At 44.5% G+C, this 23,568-nt stretch overlaps 1 protein-coding gene and 1 pseudogene across 2 annotated transcripts in view; both read left to right on the forward strand.

The window, feature by feature from the left end:
* Positions 1-22,167, forward strand: part of SF3B1 (splicing factor 3b subunit 1) — a 283,573-nt gene extending 261,406 nt beyond the window's left edge. For both annotated transcript variants that reach the window (XM_063934087.1, XM_063934088.1), the window contains one exon: positions 21,759-22,167. In XM_063934087.1, coding sequence (XP_063790157.1) covers positions 21,759-21,917 — 159 coding nt within the window. In that variant the 3' untranslated portion in view covers positions 21,918-22,167. The remainder of the gene's footprint in view (positions 1-21,758) is intronic.
* On the forward strand, positions 14,840-14,959 carry LOC134946213 (5S ribosomal RNA; annotated as a pseudogene).
* Positions 22,168-23,568: the final 1,401 nt, after the last annotated feature.

Below are 23,568 nucleotides of genomic sequence, written 5' to 3' on the forward strand. Positions count from 1 at the left end.
GGAGTGACTATGGGCCTAAAATTGGGATCCATTAAAGTCCAGATTTCGGCCCTGTCTATTTTCTTTCAAAAAGAACTGGCTTCACTGCCTGAAGTTCAGACGTTTGTTAAGGGAGTGCTGCATATTCAGCCCCCTTTTGTGCCCCCAGTGGCACCTTGGGATCTCAATGTTGTGTTGGATTTCCTAAAATCACATTGGTTTGAGCCACTTCAGACCGTGGAGTTGAAATATCTCACGTGGAAAGTGGTCATGCTTTTGGCCTTGGCTTCGGCTAGGCGTGTCAGAATTGGCGGCTTTGTCATGCAAAAGCCCCTATCTGATCTTCCATATGGACAGGGCAGAATTGAGGACTCGTCCACAATTTCTCCCTAAGGTGGTATCAGCGTTCCATTTGAACCAACCTATTGTGGTGCCTGCGGCTACTCGGGACTTGGAGGCTTCCAAGTTGCTGGATGTAGTCCGGGCCATGAAAATCTATGTTTCCAGGACGGCTAGAGTCAGAAAAACTGACTCGCTGTCTATCCTGCATGCACCCAACAAGCTGGGTGCTCCTGCTTCTAAGCAGACTATTGCTCGCTGGATCTGTTGCACGATTCAACTTGCACATTCTGCGGCTGGACTGCCGCATCCTAAATCAGTCAAAGCCCATTCCACGAGGAAGGTGGGCTCTTCTTGGGCGGCTGCCCGAGGGGTCTCGGCTTTACAACTTTGCCGAGCTGCTACCTGGTCGGGATCAAACACGTTTGCAAAATTCTACAAGTTTGATACCCTGGCTGAGGAGGACCTTGAGTTTGCTCATTCGGTGCTGCAGAGTCATCCGCACTCTCCCGCCCGTTTGGGAGCTTTGGTATAATCCCCATGGTCCTTACGGAGTACCCAGCATCCACTAGGACGTCAGAGAAAATAAGATTTTACTCACCGGTAAATCTATTTCTCGTAGTCCGTAGTGGATGCTGGGAGCCCGTCCCAAGTGCGGAATTCTGCAATACTTGTATATAGTTATTGCTTAACTATAGGGTTTTTTGTTCTGAGCCATCAGTTTAATGAGGCTCAGTTGTTGTTCATACTGTTAACTGGGTATAATTATCACAAGTTGTACGGTGTGATTGGTGTGGCTGGTATGAGTCTTACCCTGGATTCCAAATCCTTTCCTTGTAGTGTCAGCTCTTCCGGGCACAGTTTCCCTAACTGAGGTCTGGAGGAGGGGCATAGAGGGAGGAGCCAGTGCACACCAGATGTAGTACCTAATCTTTTCTTTAGAGTGCCCAGTCTCCTGCGGAGCCCGTCTATTCCCCATGGTCCTTACGGAGTACCCAGCATCCACTACGGACTACGAGAAATAGATTTACCGGTGAGTAAAATCTTGTTTTAAAATATTCAAATTCACAATGAAATCTCTCCGAGCAGTGATCTCCAGTCTGGAAGGGGGGGATTTTATGGTGTCAGTCGACATTTTATGGTGTCATGTCCCCATATATTCTCCTCATCAGGCGTACCTGTGGTTCGCTGTTCAGGATTGTCATTACCAGTTTCAGACGTTGCTGTTTGGTCTTTCCACGGCCCGAGGCTTTTCACCAAGGTAATGGCGGAATTGATGGTGCTCCTGCGCAAGCAAGGGGTCACAATTATCCCGTACTTGGACGATCTCCTGATAAAGGCGAGATCAAAGGAGCAGTTACTAAAAAACGTTGCGCTCTCCCTGACAGTTCTGCAACAACATGGCTTGCTCCTAAATTTGCCAAAGTCACCATTTGATTCAGACAACACAGCTGTCGTTCTTGGGCATGATTCTGGACACGGAACTACAGAGAATTTTTCTCCCGGTGGAAAAAGCTCTGGAAATCCAGAACATGGTCAAGGGAATTCTGAAACCGGCAAGAGTGTTGATTCATCAATGCACTCGAGTGCTGGAGAAGATGGTGGCGGCTTACGAGGCCATCCCGTTTGGCAGGTTTCATGCCAGAATTTTTCAGTGGGACCTGTTGGACAAGTGATCCGGGTCCCATCTACACATGCACCGGAATATATGCCTATCTCCCAGGGCCAGGATTACTCTCCTGTGGTGGCTCCCAAGTTCTCACCTCCTAGAGGGTCGCAGGTTCGGGATCCAAGATTTGATCCTGGTGACCACGGATGCGAGTCTCCGAGGTTGGGGAGCGGTCACACGGGGAAAATTTCTAGGTAAAATGGTCGAGCCAAGAAGCTTGTCTACACATAAACATTCTGGAATTAAGGGCCATTTACAACGGCCTTGTACAAGCGGAACATCTGCTTCGCAGCCTACCCGTCCTGATTCAGTTGGACAGCATAACAGCGGTGGCGCACGTAAACTGCCAAGGCGGAACAAGGAGAAGAGCGGCGATGGCGGAGGCCACAAGGATTCTTCGCTGGGCGGAAAAACATACAAGCGCTCTGTCAGCGGTCTTCATTCCAGGCGTGTACAACTGGGAAGCAGACTTCCTCAGCAGACACGATCTCCATCCAGGAGAGTGGGGGTCTTCATCAAGAGGTATTTGCAGAAAGTGACAAGTCGTTGGGGACTTCCTCAAATAGACATGATGGCGTCTCGCCTCAACAAGAAGCTTCAGACGCATTGTTCCAGGTCGAGGGACCCTCAAGCGATAGCAGTGGACGCGCTAGTGAAACCGTGGGTGTTTCAGTCGGTCTATGTATTCCCTCCACTTCCACTCATCCCAAAGATGATAAGGATCATAAGAAGAACAAGGGTTCAGGCGATACTCGTTGTTCCAGATTGGCCACGGAGGGCCTGGTATCAGGATCTTCAGGAATTACTCATAGGAGATCCCTGGCCTCTTCCTCTAAGAGAGGATCTGTTACAGCAGGGGCCGTGCGTGTTCCAGGACTTACCGCGGTTGCATTTGACGGCATGGTGGTTGAACGCCAAATCTTAGCTCGAAAGGGTATTCCCAGAGAGGTCATCCCCACTCTACTGAAAGCTAGAAAGGAGGTAACAGCGAAGCATTACCACCGTATTTGGAGAAAATGTGTCTTTGTGCGAATCCAAGAAGGCTCCTACGAAAGAATTTCAGCTGGGTCGATTTCTCCATTTTTTGCAAGCTGGTATGGAGGCAGGCCTAAAGCTAGGCTCTATTAAAGTGCAGATTTCGGCCTTATCAATTTTCTTTCAAAGGGAATTGGCCTCGCTTCCAGAAGTACAGACGTTCGTAAAGGGCGTGCTGCACATCCAACCTCCATTTGTGCCCCCAGTGGCACCATGGGACCTTAACGTGGTATTACAGTTCCTTACTGTTTACTTACTGTTTGGTTTAAACCTTTACAAAAGGTTGAGGTGAAATCTCTCACTTGGAAAGTGGTCATGCTATTGGCCTTGGCGTCCGCGAGGCGGGTGTCGGAATTGGCGGCTTTGTCTCACAAAAGCCCCTATTTGGTTTTCCATGTAGATAGAGCGGAATTGAGGACTCGTCAACAATTCCTCCCAAAGGTGGTTTCTTCGTTTCACTTGAACCAACCTATTGTAGTACCTGTGGCTTCTGAAGCCTTGGGTGATTCAAAGTCTCTCGATGTGGTCAGAGCTTTGAAAATGTATGTAGCCAGAATGGCTCGTATCAGGAAAACTGAGGCACTGTTTGTCCTGTATGCTTCCAACAAGATTGGGGCTCCTGCTTCTAAGCAGACTATTGCACGCTGGATTTGTAATACGATTCAGCATGCTCATTCTACGACTGGTTTGCCGTTACCAAAATCGGTGAAAGCCCATTCCACTAGGAAGGTGGGCTCGTCTTGGGCGGCTGCCCAGGGTGTGTCGGCGTTACAACTTTGCCGAGCAGCTACTTGGTCGGGTTCAAACACTTTTGCAAAATTCTACAAGTTTGATACCCTGGCTCATAAGGACCTCATGTTTGCTCAATCGGTGCTGCAGAGTCATCCGCACTCTCCCGCCCGGTCTGGAGCTTTGGTATAGACCCCATGGTCCTTTTGGAGTCCCCAGCATCCTCTAGGACGAAGGAGAAATTAGGATTTTAATACCTACCGGTAAATCCTTTTCTCTTAGTCCGTAGAGGATGCTGGGCGCCCGTCCCAGTGCCAACTCTATCTGCAGTACTTGTTGTTGCTTTTGTTACACAAAGGTTGTGTTTGGTTCAATCAGCCTGTTGCTGATTTTTTGGTTCATGCTGTTAACTGGTTAGTTAAATGCCATGTTGTACGGTGTGTTGTGGTGTGAGCTGGTATGTGTCTCATCCTTAGTTAACAAAAATCCTTTCCTCAAAATGTCCGTCTCCCTGGGCACAGTTCCTATAACTGAGGTCTGGAGGAGGGGCTTAAAGGGAGGAGCCAGTTCACACCCATTTAAAGTCTTAAAGTGCCCATGTCTCCTGCGGATACCGTCTATACCTCATGGTCCTTTTGGAGTCCCCAGCATCCTCTACGCAGTGCCAGATTAAGGTCCTCATGGGCCTGGAGCTGTAATTTATGAAGGGCCTATTGTGCGCCGCTGCAGGGGGTGTGACCAGCGTGGTGGGGGTGTGACTACCGATGTAGGGGTGTGGTGTGGCTAGCACCATGGAGGGCATAGCTACCCACTTACCTAATTATGGTTTATTTCTATGCTGCGAGCTAACGTACCGGTATATACGGTATTTGGATTGTTGGAGGAAACCCATGCCAGTATGGGGAGAATATACAAACTCCACGCAGTTAGGGACATGGTGGGAATCAAACCCATGACTTTAGTGCTGTAAGGCAGCAAAGCTAACCATCACACCATCCTTAGACCTGTTAGTGGTGGCAGTCCAATCCACATGGAAATTTTTTCCCCAGAACATTTACAAAATACTATCCTATGACTAAACTCATTAATGAGCATGTACTGCTATGGTTTTTCTAATATGCATTTTCAGTTTCTTTTAACATGCCACTACCATGTAAAAAAAAAAAATATGCATTAACGAATATGGTAAAAACCAGGATACAAAAAACAAAACAAAAACAGACAGAATATAATTTGAAGTTTCCAATTAGCTTCATTAGTCACACCAGCTCCCCGCACACACTACACTACCCCTAATCCTGCACCCGCTCCCCGTACACACTATACTACCCCTAACCCTGCACCCGCTCCCCGTACACACTACACTACCCCTAACCCTGCATCCGCTCCCCGTACACACTATACTACCCCTAATCCTGCACCCGCTCCCCGTACACACTATACTACCCCTAACCCTGCACCCGCTCCCCGTACACGCTATACTACCCCTAAGCCTGCACCCGCTCCCCGTACACGCTACACTACCCCTAACCCTGCTCCCGCTCCCCGTACACACTACACTACCCCTAACCCTGCATCCGCTCCCCGCACACACTACACTACCCCTAACCCCGCACCCGCTCCCCGTACACGCTACACTACCCCTAACCCTGCACCCGCTCCCCGTACACACTATACTACCCCTAATCCTGCACCCGCTCCCCGTACACGCTATACTACCCCTAACCCTGCACCCGCTCCCCGTACACGCTACACTACCCCTAACCCTGCTCCCGCTCCCCGTACACACTACACTACCCCTAACCCTGCACCAGCTCCCCGTACACACTACACTACCCCTAACCCTGCACCCGCTCCCCGTACACACTACAGTACCCCTAACCCTGCACCCGCTCCCCGTACACACTATACTACCCCTAATCCTGCACCCGCTCCCCGTACACGCTATACTACCCCTAACCCTGCACCCGCTCCCCGTACACGCTACACTACCCCTAACCCTGCTCCCGCTCCCCGTACACACTACACTACCCCTAACCCTGCACCAGCTCCCCGTACACACTACACTACCCCTAACCCTGCACCAGCTCCCCGTACACACTACACTACCCCTAACCCTGCACCCGCTCCCCGTACACACTAACCCTGCACCCGCTCCCCGTACACACTATACTACCCCTAATCCTGCACCCGCTCCCCGTACACACTACACTACCCCTAATCCTGCACCCGCTCCCCGTACACGCTATACTACCCCTAACCCTGCACCCGCTCCCCGTACACGCTACACTACCCCTAACCCTGCTCCCGCTCCCCGTACACACTATATTACCCCTAACCCTGCACCAGCTCCCCGTACACACTACACTACCCCTAACCCTGCACCCGCTCCCCGTACACACTACACTACCCCTAACCCTGCTCCCCGTACACGCTACACTACCCCTAACCCTGCACCAGCTCCCCGTACACACTACACTACCCCTAATCCTGCACCAGCTCCCCGTACACACTACACCTCCCCTAATCCTGCACCTGCTCCCCGTACACACTACCCCTAACTCTGCACCCGCTCCCCGTACACACTATACTACCCCTAACCCTGCACCCGCGCCCCGTACACACTACACCACTCCCTACCCTGCACCTGCTCCCCACACACACTACCCCTAACCCTGCTGGGGGGCGTATTAATGAGCAATAGGGGCATGGTCACCTATGTAATCTGTGAAGGGTGGGTCAGGGTGACAAGGCCGCTAGCAGGATGGTGGCTGTGTCACTAATATACTGAGCATAGTCAGTGCCTCACTCCTGCTGCCGCCGCCCCCCGCCACTTGCTGTACAGTGCACAGAGCCATAGCAAACAGTCCCCTCGTGTGATATGGCCGCCTATGCACAGCAGCGTACAGCCGTATCACAGATTGCGTATCTTTTAATTGTGTCCTACAGGGCTTCCGTAGCCCTGTAGGACACACAGTAAGAGAGCCCACATGGCTGCCGCCGCGCACACTGGACCACCTGTGCCCTTTTGCAATGGAGTAGGCTGCGTCCCGTGGCGATAGCACATCCCAGGGGGCACCTGGCACTCTGCCCCCCTGGCCAGCCCGCCACTGGACTGGACTGAGGGTTCTAGGTGGGAGGGTACTGGGATGGGTGCAGTGGGCTGTTTGGGGAGGGAACGCAGGGAGACACTGGGATGGGGATCAGTAATGGTGGGGACACTGAGCTGGAGAAGGGGCAGACACTGGATGGGTACACTGACCTGCTGCACCTGCGCATTCACATTCACAACAGCCTCTTGAGCAGCTCTACCTGCATCATCTGCCATACAGTGTGGGACGGATACAGTGTGGGACGGATACAGTGTGGGACGGATACAGTGTGGGACGGATACAGTGTGGGACAGTGTGGGAGCGATACAGTGCGGGTGGTATACAATGTGGGTGGGATACAGTGGAGATCAGATACAGATGCTGTGTGGGACAAAGGGAAGCAAGCTCTCCCCCGACGCACACCTGATGTAAATTGTAGAGCGTTATGCTATGCGTTGGTGGGCAGAGAGGGGAGGACGTTGGTCTCAGGCAGCGATTGGATAAGATCGCTGCCAGCGGTGAGACACTGCACAGCACGTCCTGCAGGGCCCAATCATTTTTTAAAACAGGGTCAAAAACTGCCTATCTCTGAATCTCTCATATCACATGCTTGTCTTCTTTTCTAATCTCTCACAGTATCTTTCTTTACTTTTCTAACATAACTTAATCACCTACCTGTCTATCTCAGGTGCATTACTGTTCCTCAGCTACACTCATTCCTTACATTCCCCCTTTCACTTTCCCTCCCATGTTACTTCTCTCTCTCTTACCTTTTTCTGCCTCTGCTCAGTATAGTAGTGTGTGACATGGATGGCAGCAGTGTCGAGTCCTGGCCCCGCCCCCTGCACGATGTCATGCAGTGGGCGGAGCTTGCAGTATCAGGAAGTGCTGCACAGCACACTGACTGAGCCCAGCCACCGAGCACCAGCACAGGCTGCAGCATCAGGGATACTGGCTGCACGGGGTGCTGTTACCATACGCTGCCTGATCGGGGTTGAGCTCCGATCACGGCAGCCGGACCAGTGGAGGGGTAAGCGCAGTCCTCTGTGGGGACAACGCTATGCAGCCAGTGTTTTTTTTACTGTTAACACTGGCTGCATTGCAGGAGATCCTGTGGGCCTATTTTCAATGGGGGGCCTGGAGCTGCAGCTCCATCCGCCCCATTGTTAATCCGGCCCTGCCTCTACGGACTAAGAGAAAAGGATTTACCGGTACTTATTAAAATCCTATTTTCCGGGGTTCAAGCCGTTACCTACTTTCAGCTCACACAAATACACAGTGTTTTTCTGTACAGAAAAATATCTCCCTTTGATTGATAGTCTATCCCAGAGGTAGTACAGTTTAAACAAAATATTACAATAATCTGCTTTTGAAATGGGAAAGTTATGTGCTATAGGATAAATGCGAGATAGAACACCTTAAATTGAAACTGCTATTGTGCGGTTATACTTTGCGCTCGCAACTCTACGCAACCTTGCGTAAACACGCGACCGTGCGTGTCCTTACGCCACGTGCGTTTTCCTGTACGGTTTCCTTGCGTACCGTACCACGTGTACAAACGTGCGTTCGCAATTCAATAAACCACACTATCGATAAATGTGAGCAACAAAACTACTATTGCTCACTAAAACACCACACAATTGTTCCGTATGCTCGCCGGAAGTTACCCCCACGGGCAATCCTCTTTGTGTGTAAACCTAAACGTTTAGGCCGGAACTGCGTTTCGTGTTTTACAATTACTCCCTTAACGCTCTATTTAAAAAAAAAAAAATATATATATATATATATATATATATATAATGTTCACTCTAGGAGTGAAAAGGGGCAGGGCGCCGGACAAATTAGGGGACGTGGCCACGCCTACGTCATTTTAGGGGGCGGTACGGCCCACAGACGCTACTATAGAGAGCGTCTGTGGCCGGCGACGTCACTGTTGGGGGCGTGCCCAGCACCTCCGTCGGTGCTGGGCTTCCCCCAGCCCTCTCCCAATGCGTGAATGGATGCCGCGCGCATGCGTGCTACTTTCTGCAAACTGCCATCGGAATATTGCCCTTGAAATACTGTACAACTGGATACCAAACACCACCTCCTAACCTAATTCTGTCCCCTCATATCCTGTAAAGTTGAATCCCTCGGTTGTTATACCTCTGAAGCAAATGTAACTTGCTGGTGTGGTGCGTGTAGGCTATGTGTAAATTATGTACTATGGATTAAATATGAGATGTCTTTGTGGCTTTTCCATGCGAATGCGTATGCTACCGTATTTACTCATACCACGCGTTAATATGCAGAACCTCGTGAGCCAATATACGCAACGTGCAGGTATGCGCACGGCAGAACAAGCACGCGCATGGAGGCCACTCTGTGTGGTGTTTGCACGTGATGCATGTGGCTATATTTTATAGGGAGGGATAGGGGAAACAGCGACCAACAGTGTCTGATAAATAATATAAATATGAAGACATTGCCGTATACGTAATTGCCGTATGTTTATTTATACAACAAAATTAAAAAAATCATATATGATACTAAAAAATACTGAGTAAAACCTAGCTGGACCACTGGATTAAATAAATTCAATATAAAACAATATTACACTAATAAAGTATAGGATAAGAGAGTGCTGCTTATCTTAAAAATGAAGTCAATTGAGGTACACTCAACGCGTTTCATCCATCAGACTTCATCAAGGGGCAAGGGACTACTGAGCAAATACTCTCATTTATAGTAGATGTAATTAGGGATAAGTGATTGTGACATCACTTCCTGTAAGAACTAATGTTGCTGTTCTTACCACAAACTTTAATATACACACATGTGAGGAGTAATAGAATTAATAACAAGCTCAGATCGCTTGGTGTAGTGCAAAAACGAAATTTAGAAGGTGAGAAAAAGTCCAAATTAGTCCGGAGACGCGTCCGGCCTCACTTCTGCCCCACTTCCTGTGCCCGCATCCTCTTAGTGCGCATGCGCTTTGCGCCATACTTCCGGTGAGCGGACCACTGTAATTGCGCTCGTCTGCCACACTTCCGGTCAGGTCGTAGCGTCACTTCCTGTCTCGGTGGGAATCGTCATTTCTGACTCAAACACAGGCTGGGGCGGGCTGTCAATCATCACGGCGGCCATCTTTGTGGAACCTCTTAGTCATGGACATGTAATAGTGTTTATAGATGCGGGAGCAGCTCACAAACACAAACGAAAAATACATATATTAATGTATTGTTTTGCCTTATAAAAATGCTCATTAATGCTATGTGCTAGCGAGACTTTTTTTGTTTATTCAGAAAAAGGAGACTGAAAATAGTCTTGGGTTAGAAAATGGAGCAAAAAGGGGATAGTTTAAACCTATCAAATTATATATATAATATAATTATGTAAAATGATGAACCAAAAATTTTTACATAAAAAGGGGCTGAATTATTTATAGCAATACTATTGGCTGCCAAATTTCTCAAAATATTTGGTCCAGATAAACTATTATAATATTCATGAAGCATTCTGTGGGGGTTCTTCTTGTTCCCCATTGCAGTATAAAGGGAGAGAAATAAGAAAGTGAGGGAGATGTGAAGATACTATGAAAGGATATCTATCAATTAATATGTGCATATGTGCCGAGATACTAGGATATATAATTACAATATATAGTACGTGACTTAGTGTTGAAATAGAATAATAATCATCAGTCATATGCTAGAGATTAGTGATCTGTGTAAGAATAGTGCACATGTGTATGTATGACTGATATTAATAATTTACTCATTACTAAATTCAATGTAATATATAAAAAATAGTAATAGTAATCTGTGTAATGATGGAATATCCGTGTCAATATTCCATATAATCTGCTATGAGCCCACCAAGGCCCACTTTTATACAGTACCCAATCTTCGCAAGTGGTTACCCACTTGGTACTGGTTGGGCCCTACACTGCTTAGCTTCCACGATCGGGCAGGTTTGGGCGTACAACCAGTGTGGTATGACTGTACTTTGTGGCGAAATGACTCGCACAGTAGTCAAGTTTTTATTAAGAACATTGACAAACTAAAGTGTATCAAAAACAGTAATAGTTATTAAGGTTATTAATATGTTAAGTGCCTATAAAAAAAAAAAAAAGGGAAGGAAAGAGACTAAAAAACCGGAGACACTGGATCGAGGGTACTTCTTTCATAGAAATGGTGCGATTTCATATCCCTCGTGGAAACCCATGGGGTGCGTGGTTTTCAGTTGAAAGATCCAAAACATCTCTCTCTGGGAGAGCTTCTTAGCCAGATCTCCACCCCTTTCGCCACTGGTCACGTGTTCAATCGCTTTGAAGGACATCTCTTCTGGGTTGGATTTGTGTTCGAGTTTGAAGTGTCTGTATAGTAAATGAGTCTCTAATTTGTTCTTGATGCTGCGTACATGCTCCTGTATCCTGATTTTCAAAGTTCTTTTTGTTTTACCCACATATTTCTTATGGCACCTGCATTCTAACAAGTAAATTACTGATGTGATGTTACAGTTCATGAACTCTTTAATTTTGAATTCCTGAGTACCGTCCGTACTGCTGAATGTTTTCCTGTTGGGGTTGAGAAACTTACAGACATTGCAGTGTCCACATTTTTAGGATCCAATGCATTTAGGGAGAGAGTGGTAGTTGTCCTCAGGTGGTAATTCCCGTAACATGCTGGGTGCAAGAATGTCTTTTAAATTCCTTGACTTGCGAAATATGAGTACTGGTTGGTTTGGAAGGATCTCTTTAAGGATCGGGTCCATAAGGAGTATGTCCCAATGGGTTCTTAGTGAGGTCCTGATGGCGTGCTCATGATTACTGTAGGTGGTTATGAAGGAGATTCCTTCTTCTCTGCCTTATCCTTATATGTCAGCAGGTTCTCTCTCTAGGTTTCTTGTCCTGACCACAGCTTCATCTAGTATGGCTTTAGGGTATTTATTTTCTTCAAAGCTTTTTCTATATGTTCCCAGTTGCTCCTCGCAGTCTTCTATTTTGTTGCAATTCCTCTTTATTCTGTGAAATTGGGAGTACGGCATGTTGTTCTTCCATTTTTTTGAGTGGTTACTCTTGTAGTGGAGGTAACTGTTCTTGTCGACATCTTTGATAGAATTTTTAGTGGAAACCATCCCTTCCTCTCCGGTTAAAATCGAGTCCAAGAATTCAATCGACTTATTATTCAAGTTGTGGGTGAATGATAGGTTAAAATCATTAGTTTGAAGAAGTTTAAAAAAGTCCATAAATAATTTGGCACTCCCATCCCATATAATCAGAATATCATCGATGTATCTTTTATACATGACAATAGATTCCTCAAAGTACTGTGTGTTGTATACATGTTTCTCCTCCCATTGTCCCATGAATAAATTAGCGAAGCTGGGTGCGAAAATTGTACCCGTAGCGGTGCCACACCTTTGCAGATAAAAATTTATCTAAAAATGTAAAATAATTCCGGCTTAAAATAAATTTCATTAAATCACAGATAAAATTCTTATGAGATTCTGTGAGGGAGTGGTCTTTGTCCAAAAATTATCTGCTTGCTTCGATTCCTTTCTTATGCTCGATACAGGTGCATAAAGATTCGACATCTATGGTTATCCATAGGTATGAGTCCTTCCATTCCACATTATTCATTTCATTCAATACCATGGTGGTGTCTTTGAGAAAAGATGGTAACTTCCTGACATATGGGTTTAAAAATATATTCACATATTTAGACAGATTGGATGTGAGGGAGTCTATCCCTGCACCGATCGGTCTCCCTGGTGGATTAGACAAACTCTTGTGAAGTTTAGGTAAAAAGTAAAAGATGGGGGTCGTGAGGTTGGATTGCATTAAAAAGGAGAATTCATCCTTTGTGATGACATCACATCTCAGGCCCTGTAGGAGTAGTGATCTTAGTTCATCTATATATAGATCTTTAGGATCGTCTGGTAACATAGTATAAGAATTAGTCTGGTAACATAGTATAAGAATTAGAGTTCCCTAGGAGTCTCTGTGCTTCTTGGACATATTTGTCACGATCCATGATCACCAACCCCCCCCCCCCCATGTCAGCCGGTTTTATAACATTTTGGTTATTCTTCTGGAGTTTTTTCATGGCTTCTACTTCCCTGTTGTGTAGATTCTTGTTCATCACTGGTGTAGGTTCTGTCTCGCACAGCTCTTTCTTCACTAGGTCGTAGTATATACTTATATTGCTCCCCTTGGTTTCTACTGGATAATATTTGCTTTTTGGTTTGAGTCCAGATTTGGAGTTTGCTTCGTAGTTTGAAATGATGGCATTTTCTTTTTTCATGAAGTGTCTCTTTAATGTTAATTTTCGCACAAATTTATTGAGATCAATGAGGGTGTCAAACTTATTCATACCTTCGGAGGGTGCAAATGAAAGTCCTTTACTAAGAAGTGATTATTCTGGATTGGTGAGGGTATGAGTTGATAGGTTAAAAATTCCTTTATCCACTGTGTTAGAACTTACAGGTTTCTCTTTTTGAACTCCTTTCCTCCCACCACCCCGTTTTCTTCTACTTCTGCAAAACGTCTTTTTAGTGGGGAGGCATGTTTGACTTCCTCGCATATTGTGCTCCTGGGAGGATCTTTCGGTCTTGCTCCTTGTCTTGTCGATAAAAAATCTTGTTCACTGTTGGATCTTAGTCGGTTTAAGGCAGTGAATCTATTGTATGTTTTCACATGTGGTGTTGTTGGTGATTCGTCTCTCCGTATTGGTCTCGTTCTTTGTGGTAGAGTCTTCCATTGATATTTTTGGTCTGTTTTCTGAGGTTTATCAAAGTTTTTAAACCTACTCCAATTCTTGATGTTCCCTTGCTCATAGTCCCTTTTGTCTCTGAGAATTTTTTTTCTCCTTTCCTCGTATGACCTCCTCTTCGATGTGTTCCAGCTTTTTGTTGAGAACATTCTCATTGACCCGGTAGTCTTCTTTGTTTTTGTGAGGTTCTAGTTCAGCTTCTTTGTCTCTGATGTCTTTCTCAAGTGCCACTGCACTTCTCCTTTCGCTAATTAGAAGTTTCATTAGATTAATGAAGCAACTGGGAACATATAGAAAAAGGTTTGAAGAAAAGAAATACCCTAAAGCCATACTAGATGAAGCTGTGGTCAGGACAAGAAACCTAGAGAGAGAACCTGCTGACATATAAGGATAAGGCAGAGAAGAAGGAATCTACTTCATAACCACCTACAGTAATCATGAGCACGCCATCAGGACCTCACTAAGAACCCATTGGGACATACTCCTTATGGACCCGATCCTTAAAGAGATCCTTCCAAACCAACCAGAACTCATATTTCGCAAGTCAAGGAATTTAAGACATTCTTGCACCCAGCATGTTACGGGAATTTCCACCTGAGGGCAACTACCACTCTCTCCCTAAATGCATCCTACAAATGTGGACACTGCAATGTCTGTAAGTTTCTCAACCCCAACAGGAAAACATTCAGAAATACGGACGGTACTCAGGAATTAAAAATTAAAGAGTTCATGAACTGTAACATCACATCAGTAATTTACTTGTTAGAATGCACGTGCCATAAGAAATATGTGGGTAAAACAAAAAGAACTTTGAAAATCAGGATACAGGAGCATGTACGCAGCATCAAGAACAAATTAGAGACTATACTATACAGACACTTCAAACTCGAACACAAATCCAACCCAGAAGAGATGTCCTTCAAAGCGATTGAACACATGACCAGTGGCGAAAGGGGTGGAGATCTGGCTAAGAAGCTCTCCCAGAGAGAGATGTTTTGGATCTTTCAACTGAAAACCACGCACCCCATGGGTTTCAACGAGGGATATGAAATCGCACCATTTCTATGAAAGAAGTACCCTCGATCCAGTGTCTCCGGTTTTGTACAATCTCTTTCCTTCCCTTATTTTTTTATAGGCACTTAACATATAATTACCTTAATAACTATTACTGTTTTTGATACACTTTAGTTTGTCAATGTTCTTAATAAAAACTTGACTACTGTGTGAGTCATTTCGCCACAAAGTACAGTCATACCACACTGGTTGTACGCCCAAACCCGCCCGATCTTGGAAGCTAAGCAGTGTAGGGCCCAACCAGTACCAAGTGGGTAACCACTTGCGAAGATTGGGTACTGTATAAAAGTGGGCCTTGGTGGGCTCATAGCAGATTATAGGGAATATTGATACACGGATATTCCATCATTACACAGATTATTATTATTATTATTATTATTATTATTATTATTATTATAATATTACATTGAATTTAGTAATGAGTAAATTATTGATATCAGTCATACACGTGCACTATTCTTACACAGATCACTAATCTCTAGCATATGACTGATTATTCTATTTTAACACTAAATCACGTACTATATATTGTAATTATATATCCTAGTATCTCGGCACATATGCACATATTAATTGATGGATATCCTTTCATAGTATCTTCACATCTCCCTCACTTTCTTATTTCTCTCCCTTTATACTGCAATGGGGAACAAGAAGAACCCCCACAGAATGCTTCATGAATATTATAATAGTTTATCTGGACCAAATATTTTGAGAAATTTGGCAGCCAATAGCATTGCTATAAATAATTCAGCCCCTTTTTATGTAAAATTTTTTGGTTCATCATTTTACATAATTATGTGTGTATGTGTGTGTGTGTGTGTATATATATATATATATATATATATATATATATATATATATATATATATATATATATATAATTTGATAGGTTTAAACTATCCCCTTTTTGCTCCATTTTCTAACCCAAGACTATTTTCAGTCTCCCTTTCCTGAATAAACAACAAAAGTCTCGCTAGCACATAGCATTAATGAGCATTTTTATAAGGCAAAACAATACATTAATATATGTATTTTTCGTTTGTTTGTGAGCTGCTCCCGCATCTATAAACAACACTATTACATGTCCATGACTAAGAGGCTCCACAAAGATGGCCGCCGTGATGATTGACAGCCCGCCCCAGCCTATGTTTGAGTCACAAATGACGATTCCCACCGAGACAGGAAGTGACGCTACGACCTGACCGGAAGTGTGGCAGACGAGCGCAATTACAGTGGTCCGTTCACCGGAAGTGCGGTGCAAAGCGCATGCGCACTAAGAGGATGCGGGCACAGGAAGTGGGGCGGAAGTGACACTGGATGTGTCCCCGGACTAATTTGGACTATTTCTCACCTTCTAAATCTCATTTTTGCACTACACCAAGCTTTTTGAGCTTATTAATTCTACTATTCCTCACGTGTGTATATTAAAGTTTGTGGTAAGAACAGCAACATTAGTTCTTACAGGAAGTGTTGTCACAATCACTTATCCCTAATTACAACTGCTATAAATGAGAGTATTTGCTCAGTAGTCCCTTGCCCCTTGATGAAGTCTGATGGACGAAACGCGTTGAGTGTACCTCAATTGACTCTCCATTTTTAAGATAAGCAGCACTCTCTTATCCTATATTTTTTATTAGTGTAATATTGTTTTTTATTGAATTTATTTAATCCAGTGGTCCAGCTAGGTTTTACTCAGTATTTTTTAGTATCATATATCCTCCATATTTTAGCCCACCTTGATTTTTTAATTTTGTTGTATAAATAAACATACTGTTATATTTTTATATTGCGTGTCTGGCAATTTCTTCATATTTATATTATTTATCAGACACTGTTGGTGCTGTTACCCCTATCCCTTCCTTCCCATATTTAAATTTAAAGGCAACTAATCCCTGCAGAATATTTAGGGGTTAGCTGACACCTTACATTACTAAGGGAGTGTCCGAACTGTAGTGTTTACTACTTAATTATTGTTTCTATTCACACACACCTGTGGCGCCATACTCCCACTACCCAATAAATATATATGTATATGTGTGTGTGTATGTATGTGTATATATATATATATATATATATATATGTGTGTGTGTATATATATATATATATATTTGTGTATATTCGTGTATCAGCTAACATTGAAAGCCCAAGAAGTTTGCTGCCCTACAACACTCCGCCACATAAGGAGCAGGGGTGGTGTTAGGAAATTTTTTTTGTACAGCACAGGTTTCACTATTGTAGTTTATACCACGTACACTGCACTGCGGATTTATACACACTTTACTTACGTGGTAATAAGTCACGGTACTGGTTTGTCCTTCTCTACGTGTCTGTCTGGGTACATAATGAGTAAGGCTAATGCAAAATCAAACAAGCAGCTTTGCTGCAATTTTCTGTCAGACAATACGACTGCAAATACGGACCCTTGCCCGATCCTCTTTGGGGGATGCTGGCGCATGTGATGACTGGGGAAAATCGTTATTTTTTGTCTTATAACTTGACAGTTTCAGCTAGGTTGCTTTCTGACGATTCAATGCCAGAGCTATTATCAACATGAGAAGAGGGCATTAGGCCAGTACTCAGGTACATTGCAAATCTCCTCCGGGCAATACGGCAGTGGCATAATGGGTTTCCAAGCCATCTCCAATAATTAGTTGTGGGTATCCACAGTTGGGTGGATCCGCAATTTTGGGTTCAAAGCGTACAAAATAGAGTTCGATTGTCTTCCGCCATTGCAATTTGACAAGACGGCAGTTCTGCAGACCGCGATACAGTCTCTAGTAGATTCAGCAGTTTGATTCCGGTTCCAGTCACCAACATGGTCACGGTTATTCTTCCAGTTTTTTTGTAGTTCCAAAACTGGATGACTCTGTCAGTCCGATTTTGAACCTAAAGGAGTGCAATCAGTACGTCACTTACTACAGATTGAAGATGGAATCCCTGCAGTCAGTGACTGCAGGTTTAGATCCACAGGAATTCAGAATTTCAATGGGTCTCAAGAATGCTTACTTATACGGATCAGGCATACTTAAGATTTGCAGTAGTTAGGCGCTACCGTTTGGCTTCTCGTCAGCGCCTCGGGTATTCACAAAGTGATGTCTGTCATGATAGCTCATCTCAGATCCCTGGGAGTGATAATACTTCCGATCTGCTCATAAAGCTTAGTCTCAATACTCCTGCAACATGCCTTACTGACGTACAATTTACTAGTTCAGCACAGTTGTATTGTCAACCTCAAGAAATGAAGCCTGATTCAGTCGCAAAGACTTCAAGTCCTAGGTATGATTCTCGACACGGTGGATCAACGGATTTACCAGCCAGAACACAATGCACAAAAGTATTTGTCATCGGGTACAGTTAGTGCGCAATCCACGGACAGTCTCTGTGCATTTGTGCATTCGACTTTTTGGAAAGATGCTGTCTTTCTAAGCACTCCAGTTTGGAAGTTTTCACTCACGTCCTTTTCAAAGGATGTTCTCGCACAGTGGTCAGGCTCGCATCTACAAATTCATCAGGTGGTGCGGTTGTCTCCAAGGGCCATAGTATCACTACTCTCGTGACTCCAAGTACGCAATCTCACAAAAGGGTTCGGGGTCTGGAATTGAATAATTCTAACGACGGACGCGAGTCTCAGAGGTTGGGGAGCAGTGGTCCAAAATGGTCAGCTTCAGAGTCTCTGGTCAGACCAAGAAAGGTTACTGTCGATAAATGTCCTGGAACTCAGGGCAATTTACAACGCGCTGCGACAAGCAGTGCACATGCTCCGGTCTCACTGTTCAGGTTCAGTCAGACAACGCGACAGCGGTCGCATACATCAACAAACAAGAAGGAACTCGAAGTCGCATGGCCATTCGGGCAGTTGCTCTAATCCTCAATTGGGCCGAGTATCACAAAATTATATTGTCGGCAGTGTTCATTTTGGGAGTGGACAACTGGGAGGCAGAATGTCTCAGCCGTCAGGATTTTCATCCAGGACAATAGGCATTAAATACAGAAGTGTTCCAGATGTTGGTCCAGCGGTGGATCTAATGGCATCTCGCATCAAACATCCCAGGATGTGTCCAGAACAAGAGATCCAAAGGCAGTGGATGCTCTCACGATCGCGTGGCCATACAGCCTTGTGTATGTTTCCACCATTTCCGCTGCTTCCTCTGTGGCTAGAGTGCATCAAAAGAGAGTCCACGACAGTCATACTAGTGGCTCCTCATTGGCCTCGGAGAGCGTGGTTCTCGGATCTCCACGGTCTACTCGGACACGTTCCTTGACTGCTCCCGCTACGGTCGGACCTGTTACAGCAGGGTCCGTTCCTTTACCCAGATTTAGCACGGCTGCATTTGACGGGGTGGCTGTTGAAACTGCCCTCTTAAGACGAGAGGGCATTCCAGAATCTGTTATACAACATGTTTCGTGGTAGAAAGCCTTTTACGGCAGCTCATTATCACAGGATTTGGCGTGCCTATATAGGGTGGTGTGAAGCTGGGAAATTTCCGACATTATTTTTCAGATTATCCCGTCTTTTGCCATGTTTTTTACAGACTGGGTTAGATGGAGAACTATGTTTATCTACACTAAAGGTGCAGGTCTCTGCCTTGTCAATTTACTTTCAAAGGTGTTTGGCTCTTTTGCCAACTGTACACACCTTCCTGCAAGGTGTCCTCACAGTACAACCTCCATTTATACCACCTACAGCGCCATGGGACTTGAATCTGGTGTTAGATTTTTTACAGTCTTCATATTTTGAACCCTTACACCAAGTGGATGTTAAGTTTCTCACTTGGAAAACAGTTTTTCTCTTAGCCTTAGCTTCAGCAAGGCGTGTTTCAGAATTGGGTGCCTTGTCATGCAAGCCACCGTATCTGGTGTTTCATGTTGATAGAGCAGAACTTCGGACGAATCCCGCTTTCCTACCAAAGATAGTATCATTTTTTTCACATTAATCAATCGTAGTTCCTGTGTTATCAGAAGGTTCAGGAACTTCAGCTACTTTGGATGTGGTACACGCACTACCCGTTTATGTAGCCCGAACATCAACTGTACGTAGAACAAGATACATTGTTTGTTCTCTATCATGCAGTTAAGATGGCTTGGCCAGCTTCCAAGCAGACCTTATCCAGATGGATTAAACTGACCATACGTCAGGCTAGGCTACAACCGCCTACATCAGTTTCAGCTCATTCCACACGTTCTGTGGGAACTTCATGGGCAGCAGGTCGTGGAGCTTCTACGATGCAACTTTGACGAGCTGCTACATGGTCATCAGTGCACACGTTTGTGCGCTTTTACAAGTTTTATACGTTTACGGCATCAGCATCTAGCTTTGGCCGTCTAGTGTTACAGGTGCCAAACAGCTCTCCCGCCCAACGGGGAAACTTTGGTACGTCCCAAGAGTACTCCAGTGACCCCTAGTGAATGAAAAAGAAAATAGGATTTTGGTACTTACCAGATAAATCCTTTTCTTTGAATCCACAGGGAGCACTGGACGCCCACCCAGAGCAGTTTTACCTGTCTTGTGGTAAGTTCAGTGGATCTTATGGTAACACATTCTCACCGATTTTTGTTAAGATGTTACGGTGATATCTATTATTGTGCCAACTGTTTAGTTGTCAGTTACGTTATATGTCAACTTTAGTGTTGTCCGTTGTATTATAATGTTATATGTAATTCTCTATGGTTCATCCTCTCTATCGCTCCTATTCGGCTTAGTAAAAATACTGAAGTTTCTATGGGAGTATGGAGGGGGTGGACAGTTACTAATTTAAATATTTAAATGTGCCTATCCCGGCTACGCCCCATCCAGATCCCAAGAGTACTCCAGTGCCCCCTGTGGATTCAACGAAAAGGAATTATCTGGCAAGTACCAAAATCTTTTTTTTCTTTTCTTTTTTTTTTTCTTTTTTTATTGAAATATTTTGCTTTAATCCTATTATACCTACTAATTTATATATATATATATATATATATTTATTATAATCTTCTTTTTTTTAAATATATATACAATTACCTATATGGTAACATAGGGTATGGAGTGTTTTCCAGATTTATATAGTATCCATATGCAGGAGAGACTTAGAACACATCGTCTCACTATAGAGCAAGCATTCCCAACCTCTGTCCCCAAGGCACACTAACAGTCCAGGTTTTAGTGATATCCATGCTTGAGCACAGGTGACTTAATTAGTACCTCTGTTATTTTGATTTAACCATCTATGATGAAGGTGTTGCCTTGAGGACCGAGGTTGGCAATGCTTGCTATAGAGGATCACTGCACATGCACAGTTTCGCTTAAGGTCCGGCGGTCACACTGATGTGAATTTTCCCGTGCCCTCTTAGAGTATAATACCCAATACATAAATCCAAAAGTAGGCAGCACTCTGGAGGCTTGGATATTAGTTATTTTATTCCGACGTCTCCGTGATTACCCCATCAGCAGGGAACAGTGTTATATAGGTACAGCACTCTGGAAACCGTTTGGGCGATGTTCATTTGATATATTTCACACCCGATCTATCTAAAGTGACGGGAGATAGTCCATAGTCCCAGTTTATCACCCCTATCGTGCCCATGGCAGTCTTGTTTAGCCTCGTAAGGCGGCTAAACCTGACTAAACTAATGGGTGCAACGCGAAAAGTCCCGCTTGGGCGCCCCCAGGGGGTAGTGAGCTGAAATGATATCGCACCCGTCGGCAGAAACAATTGAATGGCTGTTGGCAGGCGCGAATGGGGGGCGGGAAGAATTCAATATTACCCTTTGAATGCATAAACTAATTGAGTTAATTTGGTGCAAGAAACATTAATGTTTCTGATCTGCTCATAACCCTTTTACCAAGTTATACAAAGTATATACACGTCCCTCACATTTATTTTGTATAATGTATACATATACATAGTGTATAGTATATTAAATTCAATGTTCAACTCTTTAAAATGATAACAAATTGCATGAATAGCCATTTGAATCTAGGTTTAGGGCCAAGTATGAATTTGCAATTCTATCTAATTGGAGTTACAGTATGCTGTCATGAACCTAGAGCCTTTGTTAATCACACATTCACAGGTTGTGTTTTTTGTTTTTTTGTCTTTTAAACAGGGCCTATTCCATCCTGCCAGAAAAGTCAGAGATGTTTACTGGAAAATATACAACTCTATATATATTGGCTCACAAGATGCTCTCATTGCCCATTATCCTCGAATCTACAATGATGAAAAGAACACTTATATTCGTTATGAGCTTGATTATATCTTATAAAGATACTGTTCTATCTTGTCTTGTTTCTGTTCCCTATTGTCTTTGTAAACTATTGCGGAGTAGTACTGATGATCACCTGCAGCATGTATTTTAGGTGAAGCCTGTTTTGATGTAAAACTAGAAGTGGCCAAGAAAGTGCTATTTCGTCATGTATCTTACAAACTGCATTTTTTAGATTTCTGGTTCAGACATCATTCCTAGTGTTTAAGAAGGATGTGTATTTAGGGAAATAAACATTTTATGTATAAAATAGATGGCCAAGACTTTTGCTTCAGACTTAAGATTATCATTTACATCTAGAATTTAGAAATATATTAAATTGTCTCAGAAACTTTCAAGTTACTGTGTGCTATAAGTGTTTGAGCTGCTTTCCCAAGTGCACCACAGGATAAATACAAAACCAATTGTGTATGTTGAACTCCCTTTCTGCAAGAAAATTTTATTTTTAACAAGAAAATTCTAAATAATTTAAGTGACTTTATAATAGCTTACTTGTATTTCATTTTTATTTCATCTTGGTAGTCCTTATGTCAAGGACAGATGTGTTGCAAGGCACTGCTAACAATTGCTAATGGCATATAAATGTTACATAATTTTAAGGAACTGTCCTTGCAGCTGTGCAATTCTGTGTAGTTAAAGTTCTAATGCAGCAGAGAGGCATCTGTAAGAGAGACAACGCTACCTCTGATCTTTATTATATTCCTCTTACATCCTAGAGGATGCTGGGGTCCATATTAGTACCATGGGGTATAGACGGGTCCACCAGCAGCCATGGGCACTTTAAGAGTTTAATAGTGTGGGCTGGCTCCTCCCTCTATGCCCCTCCTACCAGACTCTGTTTAGAAAATGTGCCCGGAGGAGCCGGTCACAGCTAGGAGAGCTCTTAGAGCTTTACTGGTTTTATTGTTTTTTTAAAAAATGTTAGGCACAGTGAGGCTGCTGGCAACAGCCTCCTTGCTTCGTGAGACTTAGGTGGGGGAATAGTGTCCAACCCTCAGAGGTTAACGGCCACTATCTCTGCTGACAGGACATTAAGCGCCTGAGGGTGATGATCGTTAGCCTCCGAGGCGACCGCTCACTCCCGCAGCTTGCCTCCACCCCCTAACAGAGCCAGAAGATCGCAGTGGTAAGTGTGTTCCCGAGGAGCCGGGGTGAATGGTGGCATCAGGGTGGGAGCGCAGTACGGACACAACTCCGGAGGCTCAGCGGTACATACAGTGCGGCACTGTGAGGGGCGCCCTGGGCCAGCGCAAATACCCTAAGTAACTGGGCACTAAGCCTATCAGGGATGTTCTGCTGCTAGTATAAATTTCTCAGGCCATTATAATCCTATACAGTGCGGGAAGCCGTGCCATCTTTGGGGGCGAAGCTTCTCAGAGCAGACCCAGCAGCTCACCAGCGCCATTTTATGCCTGCATCATCACTGAGAGACTTTGAGAGGGAGCGCTGACCAACCACACGACTCCAGCTATCCTGTGCGATACCAGGGGGTTGTAGAAGGGGGGGGGGGGGGGGGGGGGGACTGACATTTTCCTGTGTGTATGCTAATATCACATAACCATGTCCAGGGACTCTGTGTCTTGTGCGGCAGAATATGCCTCTTCTCCAGAGGAATCCATTCCTAGTAATATTTTGTCTCAGCCTTCCGAAT

The sequence above is a fragment of the Pseudophryne corroboree genome, chromosome 7 (assembly GCF_028390025.1).
Source record: "Pseudophryne corroboree isolate aPseCor3 chromosome 7, aPseCor3.hap2, whole genome shotgun sequence".
NCBI classification, from domain to species: domain Eukaryota; kingdom Metazoa; phylum Chordata; class Amphibia; order Anura; family Myobatrachidae; genus Pseudophryne; species Pseudophryne corroboree.